General features: G+C 32.8%; 1 protein-coding gene across 4 annotated transcripts in view; it reads left to right on the top strand.

The window, feature by feature from the left end:
• The window catches only part of LOC139491985 (steroid 17-alpha-hydroxylase/17,20 lyase-like), a 136498-nt gene extending 123972 nt beyond the window's left edge, over positions 1 to 12526 (top strand). For all 4 annotated transcript variants that reach the window (XM_071279990.1, XM_071279988.1, XM_071279989.1 and 1 more), the window contains 4 exons: positions 4897 to 5025; positions 7598 to 7711; positions 8534 to 8668; positions 11497 to 12526. In XM_071279990.1, the coding sequence (XP_071136091.1) occupies positions 4897 to 5025; positions 7598 to 7711; positions 8534 to 8668; positions 11497 to 11849 (731 nt within the window). In that variant the 3' untranslated portion in view covers positions 11850 to 12526. The remainder of the gene's footprint in view (positions 1 to 4896; positions 5026 to 7597; positions 7712 to 8533; positions 8669 to 11496) is intronic.
• The last annotated feature ends 9380 nt before the right edge of the window (positions 12527 to 21906 follow it).

Here is a 21906-nt window from a genome sequence, read left to right as displayed (position 1 = left end):
CTTATTCATAACAGGTACGAGATTTTATTTTAAATATACACACACTGTTTGAGTACATACATACTACAAATATCTCGTCTCGTACCAGTGCTTTTAACATGTATAATGTCCTTTTTAATCATATTCATATTTATGTATAATCTTATGTATTTGTGTGCAATCTGACGAAAGCTCTTTTATATGCCTTTAATGAATCTTTAATTGGAAATAACATATTTTTATTTTTAGTCATGCAATTTTTAGACGAAGTGTAAATAAGACGAGTTGGTTTCAAAACGTACAAAATAATAATAAAGTGAAGAATTTTCCTTATTGAGAATTGTTAATGCCGCATCTAGTACTGTATCTGTGTATTGAAGAAACCGATCATTTATCAATCTCAGGTCCTTAATCGACTATATGAGACATATTCTTGTCAGTTTCTCAATATAATAATGCTGGTTTCGGTAAAGTTTCTATTGTCTAAAATGTAATTTTCCGCGCGGGGTTGTAGAATTTGCAACTAACGGGGTTGATGCGTTTTCTTAAGAAATGCAATTTGCCGGTTAGTCGGTCTTAACTTTTTATACCGGGGAAACAATTAGTTACTTAAAATTGAGAAAGGAAATGGAGAATGTGTCAAAGCGACAACAACCAAATCATTCTTTTAAAAATGTGACAGATATTCATTTTGTATAAAATCAAACATTTTACATTGAAGTTGATAGGTTCAGCGAAGGAGGTAAAAATATTGCTTTTGCGAATAATACACCAACATGGAAACTGCACAGAAAAATTGCGGGAAAGGCATTAAGGTATAAGTTTGATTTATTCTATCTAGTCAAATACGAGTAGCTGTTTTATGTTCCCTGTCTTAAAGATAATATCCTAAATATAGTTTAACGTAAAATGAATTGGTTTACAGAATATAGTCTTTATATGTATATAAATAAAAATAATACTTATTGGAATAGCAATTGCTTTCATAAACAAATAGAACGCAATGGAAGAAAAGTGTATACTTAAGTCTAACATTCTGGTATAAAAGTGGCAGTAAAGGGATTTCAAATTCATGTCAAAGATAAACTGATAACGAAGAGGAAAAAAAGAATTGAGAAAGAAAAAAACAACAGTCTACTAAAGACTGAACAACAAGAACCCCATCAGAGCTTTCTGAGGATAAGGTTCCCATTTATTTTGCACAAATAGCAAATTTTACAGGATAGTTATGACATTTTATCCGTCTTCTTATCGTCAAAATAGTAATCAGCAGGTTTAATTTATTTTTATTGAAAGCACATGTGCATTGTTTTTCACGTGGTAAAATCCATAGTTTGGTGTCCACTGTCAAGACCATTTTGTGATTACGATTTATGATCATTGAATTGTTGTTTTATGTTTTTATATGTCTTTCTAAATCAATGCACTTTTATGAATCACAGAGAGTAAGGTACAAAATCCCTCTGAACTTCAAGCGTTTCAAGCAGCAAACATATGGGTATAAGGACAAGCTCACAAATTATCTGCATTAGTTGTGTTGACTCTTTATGTTCAACTCACTATAATAAGTCATATACAGCATTCTGAATAATTTTATGCATCTCGAACAGCGTTTGGCGTTATTTACCATAAAATAGACACGGAAACCGGTCTGTTCGTTAATAATTCATGCTGTCCAACCCACCTACTCTCCAAGTGGCCAATTGTTTTTGTCTTTTTATACTCGTATATTACCAATGTTATTTCAACTGATCGGGCGGAGCTTATGTTTTAATTTGCATAAGGACAGTCTATTTGAAGATGTGTGTGATAAGGAGGATTGCCGTTATAACTATTATTGAATTATAATCACTAATCAGTGTCACAAAACGCATATACAAAAGAACTGAGTGTATGATATGGGACGAATAACTGGACACTTCATTGCGGAGCTTATCCCAAAACTCCTGTCTACAGATGGGCTGGTTTTAAATGAACGAACTTCTTAAACTCCGCCCAGTCAAGTGAAATAATTCTAGTAATACGTCTAATTATCAATAATAAATGGAACTATTGACGTATAAGGTCATGGTAAAAAATAACCGTGCACAAAAATAAAAGATATATGAAACGCTTGAATCATTGATATACATGGAAGTCTCAGTTGTTCCTTTGCAAACATGTTATAAGCCTAAGACTATACAATACAAAGGATGAGGATGAATTAACAGACAATCTAAACCCAACATACATTATAACATATTTAGCATAAACAATATAAAACAAATACATTTAGAATGACGGGGTAGAACACTTATTTATAGTGCAACCTGATATAACATTTTAACATACATTAATACAAAGTCAATCAGCCAGCCTTCAAAGGCTTACGAAGCACTGTCAATTAATATCTTTATACTGATATATAAGTTTGATTAACTCATTGACATTTTGTCAAAACCTGATTGGGCTGTCCGAATTAACCTGCGGGAGAAAAGTTATTCTGATGTCATTCTAAATCACATTGGTCCAAGTAATAAACAAAACAAGCTTTCGTTCAGTTATCTATGGTAGTACAGTCTCCTTTTCAACGAAATTATTTACAGATAATAATAAAATGCTGAATAGTCGACCTACTCTATAACTTTGATAATTTGTACCAGTGATCCTAAACAGAAAATAAAAGTGCCAATACCTTTTTTCTTGCTTAACCATGTGGTTGTGATTTGATTGTTTACAAGGCGTTGGATAAGTCAACGACCCGGTTTAACAAATCAACATTATGTAAACAAACAATTATATTGGCGTGAACATTAGTATTCTAATTATTCATACCCGTATAAGACAGTATATCCGACATGCTTTATATTAAGGAGGATAATTTACAAAACAAAACTACATTTGCAAATATGTTGTGCCCGACTCGCTTCAAAACACATGAAAACATTACAAGCATTACTGGTGATAATTGAAAAGGGAATTGAAATGATTATCATTAAAGTGAAAAAACAGGAACCTTTTTTGTAGGCAATATATGATTGGAACTCATTTCGAAGCAGTGCTTCATGAGTCAACGAATAAATGTTTGCCCTTAATGGCAAAAGAAACCGGAGCATTTAATCCAGAAAATTAAATAGATCTAATGGTGTCCAATATTCTAAATGCTGTGTGTTTTGGGAAAAGGTAAGCAATGAATGGATATGAGTGGAAATTTAGTTACACCTCAGCTCCACACATAGTGGTCTCGTGGATGTGTACTAATCACGAGTGAATGAGACTTTGTTTTAATCCGCAGTTAGGTCAATAGAATAATTGGAAAATATTAATGCATGGACGTTTAAGCTCGCATTAAAAACATTTCTGTCAGTAATTGAAATAAACATAACAACGCACACTAGACCCAAGCTTACAGTTATCTAAATGCCATTTGAAAAACAATTAATATATAAAAATACATTATTTTGAATTAAAAAAACAAAGAAAAAAAACTGTAAAACATTGTTTTCATCTTTGGAATCCGAACAATAAGCAATCAAGTAGATATTTTGCGTCAGATGTAAAAAGACAATTGTAGGCTTCATGCGTGCTTCAGATTAAAATAAGATTTGAAAAAGGAAAATTTCAGGTGTGACATTTGAATATATATAATGGAGAAATAACATACAAGTACAAATAAAAGAAAGAAAACCCTAAAAAAGGTACATTCTTGATATATATAAAAAAAAAGAAGATGTAGTATGATTGCCAATAAGGCAAGAGACCAAATTAATAACCATTGTTATAAGACAAGTTTAAAAATGTTGTTATTACTCCCACAAATTATCTGAGTTTAAATTAAATTGTGATTCTAAACAAAATCAACATTGTAATGGTTATGTGCTGCCATCTGTTACGGAAGCTCCGTTTAGCAACAAAGAAAGAGTGTTATTGCATTGGTATAAGAACGTTTTACTGAAAAGAAGAAAAAAAATACACGCCCCTATCGGTTTACTCCGCTTTGTATTCATGTCATCTCCTCATGTTTTCTATAGGTTTATAGTTCAAATATTTTAGGAGTCATGACTGCCTACATATATTTACACAACTTTATAAAACCTGTTGTTAAACGCATTTTTTAATTCGTAGCCTATGTGAGTTAGGCGATCGTCATTAAGTAAAGATAGAGGTCAAGTATATCAAAGGGAAATTTGAACTCATAAGTCGAAAATAAACTGGCAACGCAATTTCCAAATGAAAAAGACAAACAGACAAAAAGAAAACAACAGTAAACAAAAGACAATTTTTAACAGAAAAAAAAAGAGAAAAGAAACACGAACCCTACTAATTCAGTTCACCGCAGATTTAAAGAATCTTAACATTTTTATGTTGACAAAAACAGATCTATTTAAACCTGAAATGTTTATAATTGTAACTTTATGTAAGCCTTTATAATGCATATCTATTTTAGCCTTCTATGAAAGTTGCTGACTTAAATGTTACTTTAGCTAATCCATAAAACAAAATGATCTAGAAAAGTGCGAATTATCCAGGCATAAATAACCTTAGACGTAATTGGCACACTTTTTTGTAATTTTTGGTAATAAATGCTCTTCAACTTTAAACTTGTTTGGCTCTAATACTATTTTGATCTGAGCGTCACTGATAAGTCTTAGACGAAAAGCGCGACTGGCGTATTGATTTATAAGTCAAATACCTTTGATAACTATTTATGCATAATGTTTAATATGGATTCCCATTGAACTGTTCTTCACAGCTTTATTTTTTATATGACTGGATGCGATGGAAGTTTATATTACTAGAATATAAATAAATAACAAATATATCGTAATTATTAGTTTTTCTCTCATTAGATCTGTAAAACCTTCAAAATCGTAACTGCAAAAAATTGTTATAATATATTGTTTATTAAACTAGAAATATTCGCATTAATGATTTCAGACAAAATAAGAGATTTTACTGATTCCTTGATACTGGCAAGAAAAGAAGCAGAACAAGAAGAGAACGATGAAGTGTTGTCTCAGTTAACGAACACACATCTTAGACAAACGCTAATGGATATATTTAGTGGTAAGATATCAACGAGGAAATATTATCTCAGTTAAAAAACACACATCTTAGACAAGCGATATTAGATGTATTTAACGGGGAGTTCACAAATATGTGGCACATTAAGAACTTATAAGTATTGGATCAACATATATTTTTATTTTTCTATCCATGGAATTGTCAGTTTATTTTCAATCTATGAGTTTGACTGTCCCTCTGGTAACGTTCGCCCCTCTTTTGCAAAAGAACAAATATACTATGATAAAAGAGGGACGAAAGATACCAAAGGGACAGTCAAACTCATAAATCTATAACAAACTGACAACGCCATGGCTAAAAATGAAAAAGACAAACAGAAAAACAATAGTACACATGACACAACATAGAAAACTAAAGAATAAACAACACGAACCCCACCAAAAACTAGGGGTGATCTCAGGTGCTCCGGAAGGGTAAGCAGATCCTGCTCCACATGTGGCACCCGTCGTGTTGCTTATGTGATTACAAATCCGGTAAATAGTCTAATTCGGTAGGTCACATTCATGAAAGGGAAGGGGATTGTAGTTACGACGTAAAGAACATATCCGATATCATTTGTGAAACGGTTATTCCATAACGGTCAACCAACTCGTGATGGCGTCCGTAAAATTTACGAAGGGATGATTTCAACTTCACCATTTGGAACTCTTGGTTTAATAGCTTCCTTGTGAGCAGTAACCCTCTATCAAGAAAATCATGATAGGAAATGCAAGCTCGGGAATATCGTATCAATTGGGAGATATATACCCCGTATGCAGGTGCTGCTGGAATGTTGCTACTTAGAAATGGAAAGTTCACAATTGGAAAGCTGAAATCATCTCTTTTGTCGTAAAGTTTTGTTTTCAACCGACCCTCATTGTCAATTTCTAGATGTAAGTCAAGATATGAAGCCGATTTAACTGTATCTGTAGTATCCTTTATCTCCAATTCGATGGGATAGATGCGTTCCACATAGTCACCAAATTTTGAATTGTTTAGTGAAAGAACGTCATCTATATAGCGGAAAGTAGAGTTAAAGGATATTGCTAACTTCTTATCTTTCTTCCTAAGAAGTTCCTGCATGAAGTCAGCCTCATAATAATAAAGAAACAAGTCGGCAAGTAGAGGGGCACAGTTTGTTCCCATTGGGATGCCGACAGTCTGTTGAAAAACACGTCCTCCGAACGTTACAAATATGTTGTCAATCAAGAAATCAAGCATCTTGATAATATCGGTTTCAGAGAATTTTTTGTTTGAATCAGAGAGATTCTTTACAAAGTATGATTTATCCCTCCCTAAGACAAGATACTTGTATCTACGTTGGCCATTCTTTTTTATGAAGCAAAGTAATACCAACTCTTTCAATTTGTCTTTTAGTTTGGAATGTGGAATACTTGTGTAAAGAGTAGAAAAGTCAAATGTTTTAATACTGTTACAAGATGAAAGAGAGTTAGATTGTATGTACTCTAAAAGATCTTTGGAATTTTTAAGTATCCACATCTGATTCACGCCACCTCTAGAATAGGCAGTTTCACAATAACTTTGAAGCCCGTCTTTGATTGCTGATAAAATAGATGTTAATAATTTAGAAAGAGGTTTCGTGGAGCACTTGGAAGACCCAGCAATATACCGTTGTTTGTAAGGACACTTATGTAGTTTAGGTATACCTTTAACATAATTTTTTTACATAAAAACCTTGAACTCACTTAGACCACACAAAAAGCAAAACAATAATGCTCTTATTGTTGTTGATCACCTAAATGTCACAACAGGGAGCAAAAACGCACAACTCATTGCAAGATTAACAGAATAAGGAACCTAACATGTGTAACAGACAATGAAATATATCAAATTTATTGAAAAAGAACTTCAATGTAACTCATTGCAAGATTAACAGAATAAGGAACCTAACATGTGTAACAGACAATGAAATATATCAAATTTATTGAAAAAGAACTTCAATGTATGTTTGTACCTGATTCTTTCATTTAAAACAAATTGAAAAACAAAAATACCTAACTCCAAGTAAAATTCATAATGGAAAGTCCCTTATTAAATGGCAAAATCAAAAGCTAAATCACATCAAACGCATAGAAAACAACTGTCATATTTATCGCTTGAGACAGGCATTTCATTTTGTACAAAATGGTGGATAGAACTTTTTATTTTCTTGTATTAATTGAGAAAAATTTAAACTTGATATGTTTTGGCCCCTAAAATTGCAAAAACTAGTAATTATTGTTTATCCCTCAAAAATTTGTCTATTTCGCATTTAAAAATGAATAGAGGGATCGAATATTGTTACTTGAGTAATAGATTTATTTTTTAACTAAAATTTCAATTTCACAACTACCCAAGATATAACATTTCACTTATGTATCATTTGGGAGGGGCCCCGTCATTTGACACGTCTTGTAGTTACAATGCCAAACAATCGATTATAGGGGCATTAGTTGGAAAAGGGAACTAGATAATATGGTGGAGTTATACACTTCGTAAACACTCAAGTCTGATCTAAAACAACATAAGAACAAACTGAATTCATCATTTACAAAGTGTTTCTTTTTATATATAGCTGGTATTGACATGATTGACACATCAAGAATAACGTTGTACTTTGCTGTACGATACATGGCTGGGTTACCAGATATCCAATGTAAAGTCCAGGAAGAAATAGACAGAGTTGTTGGTGAGTATCACAATGTTTGGCCCTGTCACTTTAAAAGCTTTTCATGTATTCTAGAGGGCAACTGTTGTATTTCTTGTCTGAAACACATTTGGTATTATTTGTATCTTATATTGATTTTGTCAATCTCTTGGTATTCTCATTTTCTCAATAGATGCAAGTTTGATTTATAGATTATAAAACCTCATTGTATGAACTCTTTTTTCCGTTCGCCTCTGTACGCTAAACAACATACCATCGATCAATATCATTATTTCTCAACCCAAATGAGGTTAATTCAATAAAATCAGATGTTATGATACCAAACTTTTGAGAAGTATGTTGCTGAAAATGATATAATATTATATAGATATAGGAAGATGAGGTGTGAGTGCCAATAAGACAACTCTCCATCGAAAAAAACAATTCATAAAAGTAAACCGTTATAGGTCAATGAACGGCCTTCAACACAGAGCCTTGGCTCACACCGAACAAAAAGCTATACTACAATTTTACAGTTTATAAAGTTCCAAAGTCTGTTCAGAGTCAGGATCCTGTAGTTCAGTGATTGTCGTTGGTTTATGTCTCTCATATTTGTTTCGTCAATTGGAAAATGTTTCAGATTTTTCTAGTCGTGCCTTTCATAGCAGACTATAAGGTATATGGTTTTCACTTTGTCAAAGACCATATGTTTACCTATAATCACTTACATCAACTTTATTTGAAAATTGTTGGATAGTTGTTTTGTTAACAATCATACTTCGTGTTCGTATTTTTGTATAATACATGTAGTCTACATTTATCGTACAAATTTAAATGCGTGCTTTTGTGTCAACCTTTATTTAGGAAAAGATAGACTACCGACGATTAAAGACAGAGAAAATCTCAGTTATACAGAAGCCACCTTGCATGAAGCCATGAGACTTGGTACAGTTGTTCCCGTAGGTCTGCCTCATAGTACAATGTGTGATACAAAAGTTGGTAAGTATTAAAATCATCAGACTTCAACGTGGTCTCTTATCTTTTTTATTTAGAGACTTGATATATTGGGATTATGCAGTTGCAGCCGAATTCGATTAGTTATTGCATCTTGTTGTATGCTACATTTCTTTTGTTTTGAACAATATGAAGTCAGACATCTTTTCTTGATTTTTATAAATTATGTTCTTATAAGTGTGGCATCATTTAGTGCAATAGTCTTTGTCGTATCGTTACTGCACTAACAAGATTACATTAAGATAATGGACAATTACCGATTCACATGCAGTTCATTCATAAGTTGATTAAAAAAATGAAATACATGTAACTCTGTCTGATGTAAGACATGAACAGAAACCAATTCCCAGTAACAATAAGCAGGGATACACTCTAGTAAATAGTTATCAAAGGTACCAGGCCGTTAATTTGATTCGCCAGACGCGCGTTTCGTCTACACAAGACTCATCAGTGACGCTCACATCAAAAATTGATCATAAGAAAACAATTTCTTTTTAATACTTAAAAACTACGAATATTTTAGATATTCTGATTGTATAAGATGTGGTTTAATAAAAGTCACCCCTCCCAAAGTGACACAAATAGTTAAATTACCTACTTTTCATTTATCAATGAATGTAATGTTATTGTTAAGGTTCATCATAATAAATGGACAAATATGGCCGTATTTTCACCTCTAAAACTACTCAGTGTACAGACTTACCTGTGAAGTTTGGAAAGTTTTAAGGCCTGACATCCACTAGATATATGACAGTTAAAGGCTTTTTGTGCTCCAAAAAGGTAAAATCGTTTTGAATTTTGATGGGTATTTTTTTTTTCTTTCCTGCAGAAGATGTAAAAATTAGCACAAATTTACAACTTTTCGTCTAATCAAATTGCTTGAATTTGCGTCAATTTTGATAGTACATACTTTTTCCGTGTACTAAGTAACTCCGCATGAAGGACCACAAGGGTAAGATTTCATTGTATCGTAATCAAGATACTAGAACAAAAATTGCTACTGGCTATTTTGAAATAAATCATGTGTTCCTAATTTAACTAAATAGTTTGTAATTAGTTTTCAAACAGATTTTTAACATCCTACTAATCAATCTTTTGATCTAATTTTTCTTTTGACAATTAAAAGCTTCTTTCATTAAAATAAAGAGTAACAATAATGGTTCTTTATATCTTGATTAAAGTACAACCCCATTTAAAATTTGTAATCCTTTATCTTCCATGCATTTACTTTGTACACAAAAAGAGTCAACCATGAATCTTTTGAAGGGAAATTATCAATAAAGCAATTTGATATATTTCGTCATAAATTGTTCGATTATTGGTTGCCTTATGTCCAGTGACAAATATGTCATGCATGTAAACTATCCACTAGACTACCTATGGTTACATACCAGGGGCAGATCCAGCCATTTTTAAAAGTGTTTCAACCAAAGATATGGGAGGGGGGTCTACATGTTTGTACTCATTTAAAAGCATTTCCAATATAGTTTTAGTTTTTATGTGCAATTAAAAAAATGTTTTCAAGAATGTAAAGCTGTCACTGCAATTTAAGAATTGTCTGCTTTTGGTCAATTTATTTTGTCATCTTACCATGGAAATAAGTACATGTATAGTAAAACACGGCTTTATATCAATAAACATACTAACACCAGCAGCTACCTTCTTTTCATTCTAACGTCAAGGGCCTTTTGAAATCCAATTTTTACAATGATATTAGAGAGTAGATTTACAAAACTACGTAAATGAGCTACATCTAGTCAGCCACAATATGTCAATAGACTAATTAAAGGATTACTCAAGTTGTAAATATGCGCTAAATTGGATAGTGTATAGAAAGGTGTATAAGCCCCTCGCTCTAAGTTTCATATTATACACATTTCTATACACTAACCGACACTAAACAACACCTGAATTACTTTGATACTGTCCACTCAGATAAACTCTTTAACTCACCTATAAATGTGAAGAAATCTATTGTCTATGCCAATCAAGGACAATCAATAGAAGACAAACCAGTTCTTACCTGAGAGGGAGCATCTCAAAGTTATATCCCAACTTAGTTTATTTTTACACCTTCTACAGGAAGGAAAAAAATGCCCAATAAAATCCAAAAAAGATTTCATCTTTCTGAAATGCAAAATACATTTAATTTATATATCTAGTGAATGCTAGGTATTTAAACCTTCAAAACTGCACAGGTAAGTCTGCACACAGAGTACTTTTTGAGTTAAAAATTCGGCCTTACTTGTCTATTTGTTTTGGTGAACCTTAAAAGGGGAAGGAAACTAAATTATTATGTTATTATTTACAGAGAATATTTCTTATTATAAATCAGTCATTATCATTTCCGTCTCCTTGTCAAAAGAATATTAGAAGACAATTAATTTAATATATATCATCCACAAAAATAGTTGCCATATTTCTCAAACTTGTGACATCATTACTTCGTTATCTATTGAGTTTTGATTCGGCAACCGTTTAATACATAATTGATTTTAAACAGTCGTACAAGAGAGAACTTTAGGGCGTTTTAACGGTTAGTTACTAAGACAAAAAAAATCAAGTTTTAATTGAATCATAATCAGAGGATATTAAGTTACAATGCTATAGCTTCAGATGAGTAAGTATCAGCGTTATTTTATAAGTTAGTTGGTTGAGTTTTTATTTTGAAAGAATGTTGTGATGTTTGAAATTTTCAGCTTAAATCGATGACTAAAGACTGAGATTTGTCTTTTAAAAATTTATTGGAAACAAAATTTCATCTCCATCTCAAAATAACTGCACATATTATTTGTAGTGGTTTATATTTTTAGGAGGTTATGATGTTCCACAGGATACAGTCGTTATGATTAATCACTGGGCACTTCATCACGATCCTAACTATTGGATAGACGTTGAGAAATTTGATCCGACACGCTACCTCGACGAAAATGGAAAGCTTGGTATGAAACCAGAAAGCTGGTTACCATTTTCTGCAGGGAGACGTGTGTGTCTAGGAGAAGTGGTAGCTAAACCAGAACTTCATTTGATTTTTGCAACGATAATGCAAAGGTTCAAGATTACATTACCCGAAGGAACCAATCCGGAATTGAAATTAGGCGGATCTAGTAGTAATACACAACCTGCTCCGTTCCAAATCATTGTTGAAGACAGAATAAATACATGAAGATGAATCAATGTTAACTGATGATCAGAAGCTATAATGAAATAAACAATGAAAATATAATCATTTTGTTAAATGAATAAAAAAAAATAGATTTTTGTTATAAGAAGTGTTTGAAATCTATCTCTTTTCTACAGCTGACGTATGGAATTCCACAAAAATGAATAACTATTGAATGAGAGTTCTGATTTATCAGCTCGCATCTAATAGTTATTCTTTTTTGTGATAGTTTCATATATCAGCTGTAAAAAAGTTATATTGGTCACAAATGAAACAGTTCAAAACTTTTCTAATGAAATAAAGGACTAACTATGAATTTAGAAAAACAGAACTTTATAAAGAACATCTAAATACTTTTAAATCTCGATCTTTCTCTGAAATTCGTTCTATCTCTCAAAACATTTGACTGTAAAATCTTGTATACAGTTCCACCATCACCCATTATATTCATCGTATTTAGCCGTATGGTTACTTTTAAAAGGGTTAAAATCATACATTGGTATCTGGCGGATAATTCAAAATCTCCATCCATATATAAAATTGACCTCACGTGAATTTGTATTTTCATGGCATTCACTTATGATTCATAAAGATGTAGCAGAGTGATTATTCATGCTTCATAAATTATGTAATTTGCACTTTTGAAATCATTGATTTATATTAAAAATCTACTTATCAAATTCTTATTGAGTCTTAATAGTTGAATTATTTCACTCTTGCAAAGTATTTTTACTAAAGGATATTTATCTTTTATGACTTGATTTAGTATATAATTTACGTATTGAGTAATGTTACTCATACATATTCATGGGGGTTGAAACTGAACTCTTGTTTTGATTAGTTCTTAGTTATTGGCTGTTAAGTTGAATTTTCCTGTGTGCACCTTAGGTAGAATTTGCCTGGACACTGGCCAGTGAAAGACGTCCATTATTGACTCAGAATATATTATTCAGAAACCCATATTTACAGATTGTATATTTACTAGACTCAGATATACAGTTTTCTAGACATGACTATACTCTGATGTAGATTGTTTACTTTGTGCCAAGTTCCTTATTTACTGGAGAACTCACTCCACAAGTGAGTTTATATTCTCTGGTAATAAAGTATCCGAACCTTAGAAAGTCTTTTCGTTATTTCATTTATACCGGAAGAGACCCCTTTCACAAACATGCCGAGAAAAACCCTAGTACATTTCTGATCAAAGGGTCACAAAAGCTGTCACTGTCTAATTTTTTTCATTGGAGCGTCACTGATTAGTCTTTTGTAGTCGAAACGCGAGTCTGGCGCAAATACAAAATTCTAATCTTTGTATCTATGATGAGTTTATTTAAGTAATGACCTAATGAATGGCTTTAATCCTGTAATTCAGTTATTAAATGGCATGCAAAAAAAAGGAGCGTCAATTTTGATGTGCAGACATTTTACGAAGAACATTAGTTCCGAAAAATCGTGTTTATTTGAAGATGTGCTGCGTAGAATTTTCATTCACACATTGATATTTAGATTGATTGATTGTGGATCGCCTAACATTATATGCTGATCTAAGAAAAACATGATTGTAGATCTTGCCAATTGCAAATGATGAAATATGTCATATATTTTCTTAACTTAAACGTATATGTTATTGTAAATAAACTCATCATAGATACCAGGACTAAATTTAGTATATACGCCAGACGCGCGTTTCGTCTACAAAAGACTCATCAGTGACGCTCGAATCCAAAAAAGTTAAAAAGGCCAAATAAAGTACGAAGTTGAAGAGCATTGAGGACAAACATTCCTAAAAGTTTTAAGGGATTTCCATAGCAAAAATACAAAAGATAATAGAAATAAATTGACGGGAGTTTATTATTTTAAGATTAATTGATTGTTTGTTGGTGTTTAACACCATTTTCTGCATTATTGGCTATAGGTTGGATTTATTGATAGAGGAAGCAGGAGAAAACCCTCCACCTTTGTCAGAAAAACTGAAAATTCTAATCAATTAAGGTTGTACCAAACACCTTGACTTAAATTTATTTGACTCGTTTAATTTTCATAAAATTTTGTCAAAAATATTTACTTTGACCTTTTGACGAAAATAAACAGATTTCCAAAAATTTGAACCAACAAATTTATCAGAAAAATTACACTGGTTATATAGCAGTTTGACAAACACTAACTTTGATCATTAAGAAGCTTAATATTTCCTTAACAACACAACGTAATTAAAACGTTTAGCTGATTTCACAGATTTATCTCCCTGTAGGGTTAGGTACCACCTTAAGATTGGAATCGAACGACGGTGGCACGTGTGGGTTCGAACTCACAACCTCCGTGTCAACATCAGGTTAGTAATGATGTAGGTGAACTACCAATTCCTTTTATTAGATACTAATAGTATGCAAAAACGTATAACAAAAATTTACCAGACAGCGCCTGATGTCACAAACAAACAGCAAAATACATTCAATTAAAAATGTTAAAGCAATAGCAATAGAAATTCAACAAAAGTTCAAATATGATTATTCTAGTACATATTCAATTGTGATATTTAGAACTACATATTATAGTTGTTCTGCAAAATTATTTGTTACTTTGATAACAGGATTGTCTGATATGAAACATTGTTCTAATTGTATACATTGTATTTGTTCTTTTGTTAGATTTAAAACGTAAACAAAGTGCAACATTAATATTGTTTTGAATTATGCTACTAAATAAGAGTTAAGATTGATGATCCATTCTTTGAAGATATAAAATCATGCTCATAATAAAAAAAAACCTTAGTAAGACCACTCGACAATCGAACTCTTATGGAGGCTCGCGGGTCTAAATCAATTTATTTTTTTTAAATATAGATTTCGCTATTTTATTTCTTTAAATAAACTTTATTCTATACTTAATAGAAACTTAAATAAAAATATTGGGTCACCGTTCATTTAAGCTCACAATCTGCCTTTGAAAGAAGCATGCATTATTTTAAGGTACTTTTTTTCTGTCGAACTAATAGGAGAAAAAAAGGTAAAATAAAAAATAAAAAAAAATAAGTTACAGAAATCGCATAAATTTTACAATACTGTAGTCTAGTTTTTTTTCAGTACAGTTGAATTAAAAAAAATAATCAAAAATATGGGTCACCAATGAGTTAAAAAAAAGTTATTTCAATTTTTATACAAAAAAATGGCATTATTTCATTAAAGGGAGATAATTTGGAGCTTTTTCAATGATATATTCATTTGAAAAGTCATCTTCGGCCAAATAAATTTATTTTTTGGGTTGATTTTTGTACCATATCATAAAGTAACAACTAATAGAATATTAAATAAAATTTGAAATGAAAAAACAAATGTTTCAATTTTTGCTGATTTTTTTGTACCCTCGAGCCTCTTTAAAGTGACCAGCAAAAGAGGTGATTTGATTGAAGAGAATAAACGAATCCTTGTTTTAGTTAACATCTTATGTGAGACTTCTTTTTTATACATATTTAAAGGGATAATTCGCGATTTTTCACTTTTCATCTTATTATGTTCATAATACCATAAAAAAACATATTCACCAAGTTTTATTTTGATATGAAAAGTAATAAAGAAGAAAATTGAAAATTATTAATTTTATTTCTTCAAACTTACTGACTTATGTGACAAATATGTTGTTGTCCCTGCAGATAAAGCCCCAAATAACATCGTTTTTGTGTGTAAAAGTCACTACATCAACTGCTTGATAAACGAATTAGGTATTGACAATTCACTTGGTAACTCAACATATACCCTCACGACACTTACCAAAGAGGAAATCCTGGATAATCATAGGTCTGTTCTATGTTCCTTTGGAATTTCAACCAAAGATGAAGAACTGGATCTTCCATCACTGTATTGGATACCTAAACTACATAAGTGTCCTTACAAACAACGGTATATTGCTGGGTCTTCCAAGTGCTCCACGAAACCTCTTTCTAAATTATTAACATCTATTTTATCAGCAATCAAAGACGGGCTTCAAAGTTATTGTGAAACTGCCTATTCTAGAGGTGGCGTGAATCAGATGTGGATACTTAAAAATTCAAAAGATCTTTTAGAGTACATACAATCTAACTCTCTTTCATCTTGTAACAGTATTAAAACATTTGACTTTTCTACCCTGTACACAAGTATTCCACATTCCAAACTAAAAGACAAATTGAAAGAGTTGATATTACTTTGCTTCATAAAAAAGAATGGCCAACGTAGATACAAGTATCTTGTCTTAGGGAGAGATAAATCCTACTTTGTAAAGAATCACTCTGATTCAAACAAAAAATTCTCTGAAACCGATATTATCAAGATGCTTGATTTCTTGATTGACAACATATTTGTTACGTTCGGAGGACGTGTTTTTCAACAGACTGTCGGCATTCCAATGGGAACAAACTGTGCCCCTCTACTCGCCGACTTGTTTCTTTATTATTATGAGGCTGACTTCATGCAGGAACTTCTTAGGAAGAAAGATAAGAAGTTAGCAATATCCTTTAACTCTACTTTCCGCTATATAGATGATGTTCTTTCACTAAACAATTCAAAATTTGGTGACTATGTGGAACGCATCTATCCAATCGAACTAGAGATAAAGGATACTACAGATACAGTTAAGTCGGCTTCATATCTTGACTTACATCTAGAAATTGACAATGAGGGTCGGTTGAAAACAAAACTTTACGACAAAAGAGATGATTTCAGCTTTCCAATTGTGAACTTTCCATTTCTAAGTAGCAACATTCCAGCAGCACCTGCATACGGGGTATATATCTCCCAATTGATACGATATTCCCGTGCTTGCATTTCCTATCATGATTTTCTTGATAGAGGTTTGCTGCTCACAAGGAAGCTATTAAACCAAGAGTTCCAAATGGTGAAGTTGAAATCATCCCTTCGTAAATTTTACGGACGCCATCACGAGTTGGTTGACCGTTATGGAATAACCGTTTCACAAATGATATCGGATATGTTCCTTACGTCGTAACTACAATCCCCTTCCCTTTCATGAATATGACCTACCGAATTAGACTATTTACCGGATTTGTAATCACTTAAGCAACACGACGGGTGCCACATGTGGAGCAGGATCTGCTTACCCTTCCGGAGCACCTGAGATCACCCCTAGTTTTTGGTGGGGTTCGTGTTGTTTATTCTTTAGTTTTCTATGTTGTGTCGTGTGTACTATTGTTTTTCTGTTCGTCTTTTTTATTTTTAGCCATGGCGTTGTCAGTTTGTTTTAGATTTATGAGTTTGACTGTCCCTTTGGTATCTTTCGTCCCTCTTTTAAGTCTTTTTGCATGCCGGAAGTGAAATTAATCTCATTTAAGTCTTGTTCGTTAACCATCTAATAACTTTATTTAAAGCGCATCGGCGACTTTTGGTGTAGCTATTAACCAACGAAAAGTAAGTGATAGCCATGCAACTTTTAAAATTAGATTGTAGGATTTATGTGTGGATTTTTGTATACGAATTTTAGTAATTAAAGTAAATAATATGGGGACGAAGTCCCCAATAACAGTAGAAAAATCAATAAAAAAAAAAAAAAAAAATCGGGAAATTTCATTGTTCTAATGAACTAAAAATCGTTCAATTTTTGTTTATGTCATGTTTTGAATTCCCGCATCTGCGCAGAAATCTACAATGTACTTCCTTTTTCCGGTCTCGTTTGTATTAAACTTTGAGTAAAATATATATTTATCAGTCTAGTATAAAATAGGAAGGAACGCATTTTAATAATTCCTTGATATGAAAAAAAGTTACCTGATGATAGCGTTTCTTTGTTTACATTGTACATGACGTCATAACTTAAATAACGTCACAACTAAAATCCCTAATAACAAAACCAAAATCGGAAACGTTACGGTATTTCCGTTTCTTTTTTTTTAACAAATGTTTAAGTTACAAAAAAATAATTCATACAGACATCGTCCCCATTTACAGGTAATGCCTGCCTCATATTACAATAGAACATTTTTATGATTTTTTTTCTGCAAATACTTTTAACAGACATATGAAACTGACATGATCGATAGTGTATTAAAAAATACATGTTTGTATTCTGAACTTTTTGCTTCATTGCAGCAAACATTTTCACTTGCTTGTACTGTGGAAATAAATTGTGTGTTAATTTCTGACACTTAGTGAATGTTGAATACGTAGTTAAACTCAAGGTAATTTAAAGATTACTATTGTGTAATTCTAATCTTTTGATCTTCATTCAGTGACATCTAGGCGTAACGGTTCACCATTTCAGGTGTGAATAACATTTCGTATGAATGATATACGGGAGTCAGTTATAGTTTTAGACACAGAAATGTAAGAAAAAGAATTAAAATTAATTTACGGGAGTAATAAGGTCGCACACTAACTGGATAGCTGTTGTATAATTTTTTTTATATATTTTGCATAAGCTCACTTTTAAATGAATTATGACTTCTGGTTACTTTTGTAACGATAAAATACTGAAGTATTTTAATTGAATAAATTTATCAATAAAAATAGCCTTCTAAACACGAGTGTATGAACTAAAAAATTAGAATCGGCAATATTTCAGACAGATCATTAACAATTGCAACTAGATACCATTGAGATGTGGGTCCCGCTGTCAATAACGTGGGGGGAAATAAGTTGATCAAATTTGTTAGCGATGGACAGACCAACAGACAGACAGACCTTTGACCTAGGAAGTTGTACATACATCATGACACACCCTCTGGCAGTGTCTAGTGTTGGTTAAAATGGATGTCAAGTATAATATTTGAATTCATAACGGTTCTCAAGATATAGAGCGGACACGATCTTCACCACAGGACACGGGGTTGTCAACTGAAACCAAAGTTTTTTTGACCTTGACCTTTGACCTAGGAAGTTGTACATACATCATGACACGCCCTCTGGTGGTGGTTCAAATGGATGTCAAGTATAAACTTTGAAATCATAACGGTTATCTAGATATGGAGCGGACACGATCTTCACCACAGGACACGGGGTTGTCAACTGAAACCAAAGTTTTTGACCTTGACCTTTGACCTAGGAAGTTGTACATACATCATGACACACACTCTAGGGTTGGTTAATAAACATGCTAAGTATTAAGTATAAAATCATAACGGTTTCTAGATATGGAGCGCACACGATCTTCACCACAGGACACGGGGTTGTCAACTGAAACCAAAGTTTTTGACCTTGATCTTTGACCTAGGAAGTTGTACATACATCATGACACGCCCTCTGGGGGTGGTTACAATGGATTGCAAGTATAATATTTGAAATCATAACGGTTCTCAAGATATAGAGCGGACACGATCTTCACCACAGGACACGGGGTTGTCAACTGAAACCAAAGTTTTGTTTACCTTGACCTTTGACCTAGGAAGTTGTACATACATCATGACACGCCCTCTGGTGGTGGTTAAAATAGATGTCAAGTATAAACTTTGAAATCATAACGGTTATCTAGATATGGAGCGGACACGATCTTCACCAGAGGATACGGGGTTGTCAACTGAAACCAAAGTTTTTGACCTTGACCTTTGACCTAGGAAGTTGTACATACATCATGACACACCCTCTGGTGTTGGTTAATAAACATGTTAAGTATGAAGTATAAAATCATAACGGTTATCTAGATATGGAGCGGACACGATCTTCACCACAGGACACGGGGTTGTCAACTGAAACCAACGTTTTTGACCTTGACCTTTGACCTAGGAAGTTGTACATACATCATGACACACCCTCTGGTGTTGGTTAATAAACATGTTAAGTATTAAGTTTGAAATCATAACGGTTATCTAGATATGGAGCGGACACGATCTTCACCACAGGACACGGGGTTGTCAACTGAAACCAAAGTTTTTGACCTTGACCTTTGACCTAGGAAGTTGTACATACATCATGACACACCCTCTGGTGTTGGTAAATAAACATGTTAAGTATTAAGTATAAAATCATAACGGTTATCTAGATATGGAGCGGACACGATCATCACCACAGGACACGGGGTTGTCAACTGAAACCAAAGTTTTTGACCTTGACCTTTGACCTAGGAAGTTGTACATACATCATCACACACACTCTGGTGTTGGTTAATAAACATGCTAAGTATTAAGTATAAAATCATAACGGTTATCTAGATATGGAGCGGACACGATCTTCACCACAGGATACGGGGTTGTCAACTGAAACCAAAGTTTTTGACCTTGATCTTTGACCTAGGAAGTTGTACATACATCATGACACACCCTCTGGCAGTGTCTAGTGTTGGTTAAAATGGATGTCAAGTATAATATTTGAATTCATAACGGTTCTCAAGATATAGAGCGGACACGATCTTCACCACAGGACACGGGGTTGTCAACTGAAACCAAAGTTTTTTTGACCTTGACCTTTGACCTAGGAAGTTGTACATACATCATGACACGCCCTCTGGTGGTGGTTCAAATGGATGTCAAGTATAAACTTTGAAATCATAACGGTTATCTAGATATGGAGCGGACACGATCTTCACCACAGGACACGGGGTTTTCAACTGAAACCAAAGTTTTTGACCTTGACCTTTGACCTAGGAAGTTGTACATACATCATGACACACCCTCTGGTGTTGGTTAAAATGGATGTCAAGTATAAACTTTGAAATCATAACGGTTCTCAAGATATAGAGCGGACACGATCTTCACCACAGGACACAGGGTTGTCAACTGAAACCAAGTATTTTGACCTTGACCTTTGGCCTAGGAAGTTGTACATACATCATGACACGCCCTCTGGTGGTGGTTAATAAACATGTAAAGTATAAAGTATGAAATCATAATGGTTCTCTAGATATGGAGCGGACACAAAGTTAAAGTGTTACGGACGGACTGACGGACGGACAGACTGATCACTATAGGGCGACCCGCCTAAAGGCGGGGCCCTAATTATATAATTTAGTCCATCCAAAGCGATCTTTATTTACCTATTTAAGAATTAATGTTCTCATCAAAATATAAATCTCACAACGCATGAATACTTCAGCTATTTGAAAAAAAAGATGTTTTAAAAAATTGACAGGAAATTTAAGGATCTTCTTGGAATGGAATCGAAAAATTACGAATAGATATTCTTTTCAAGTGTGAAAAACGTCAACCAAATTTATTCATAATCGGGAACGTCCTTATTAAAATAGTCTTCGTCTCACAACGTATATGGAATACTTTAGCTATTTGACCAACGATGTTTTAAAACAAAAGACAACGAATTTAATGTCATCTATCCTTATTTTTGAATGTAATTATAAGTCTGTTCAACTGGCAAGAATACCCCTAAAGCGGACACGCAGTTTATTCTTTAAATTACTGTCATTGAAAATAAAGAAAGAAAATAAATCCCGAAATTGATTTGAAATTTTAATACTCAATAGATTGATTGATTAATGTTTGCTTGACGTCCAATGGCTAATATTTTTCATTCATTTAAAATTTCATTTCCGCAAATGTGTTGGTTAGTTTAAGTTAACAATGACATTAAAAGCACTTTTTAGGGAAGAGTTTCGTTAACATAAATTAAAAAGGGTAAAATGAGTGGTCAGACACCTTCACAGAATTCAGCTTTCGACTATTTGTTTTTCTTTTTGTTGGGAAAGACTTAATGAACAGGTATTTGTTGCTATGCAATGAAACAGTGCATTAATTTCCCGCCAAATAGTTAATGAAGAGTTCATTGCCCAGTCACCCTCTTTTGAGATCTTTATTACTGAAAACTGTATAATTATGCTCTAGAAAGTATCGTGTGTTCTTATATGCTGGTATTTTTTTCGGAATGGATAAATAAAAATAAAAAAATAACATAGTGTATAAAATGTATAATATAATGTCACGTGAGAAAGGAGACTAAAGCATAAGGAATAAGAACTGCGCTCGTATCATAATTAGTCATTTAAAGTCACAGATTGGACTTTAAATACATGAAGTTCCGTCAGAAATAGAAAAAAAATAAAAATAAATGCACGAAATCATACTCATAAACTTATCTTAAAATTTTAAAATAACAATAAAAAAAAAGCCACGACAATGCTATGTTTAGTG

This window comes from Mytilus edulis, chromosome 10, assembly GCF_963676685.1.
Source record: "Mytilus edulis chromosome 10, xbMytEdul2.2, whole genome shotgun sequence".
NCBI lineage: Eukaryota > Metazoa > Mollusca > Bivalvia > Mytilida > Mytilidae > Mytilus > Mytilus edulis.
This window is presented reverse-complemented; position numbering and strand designations above follow the sequence as displayed.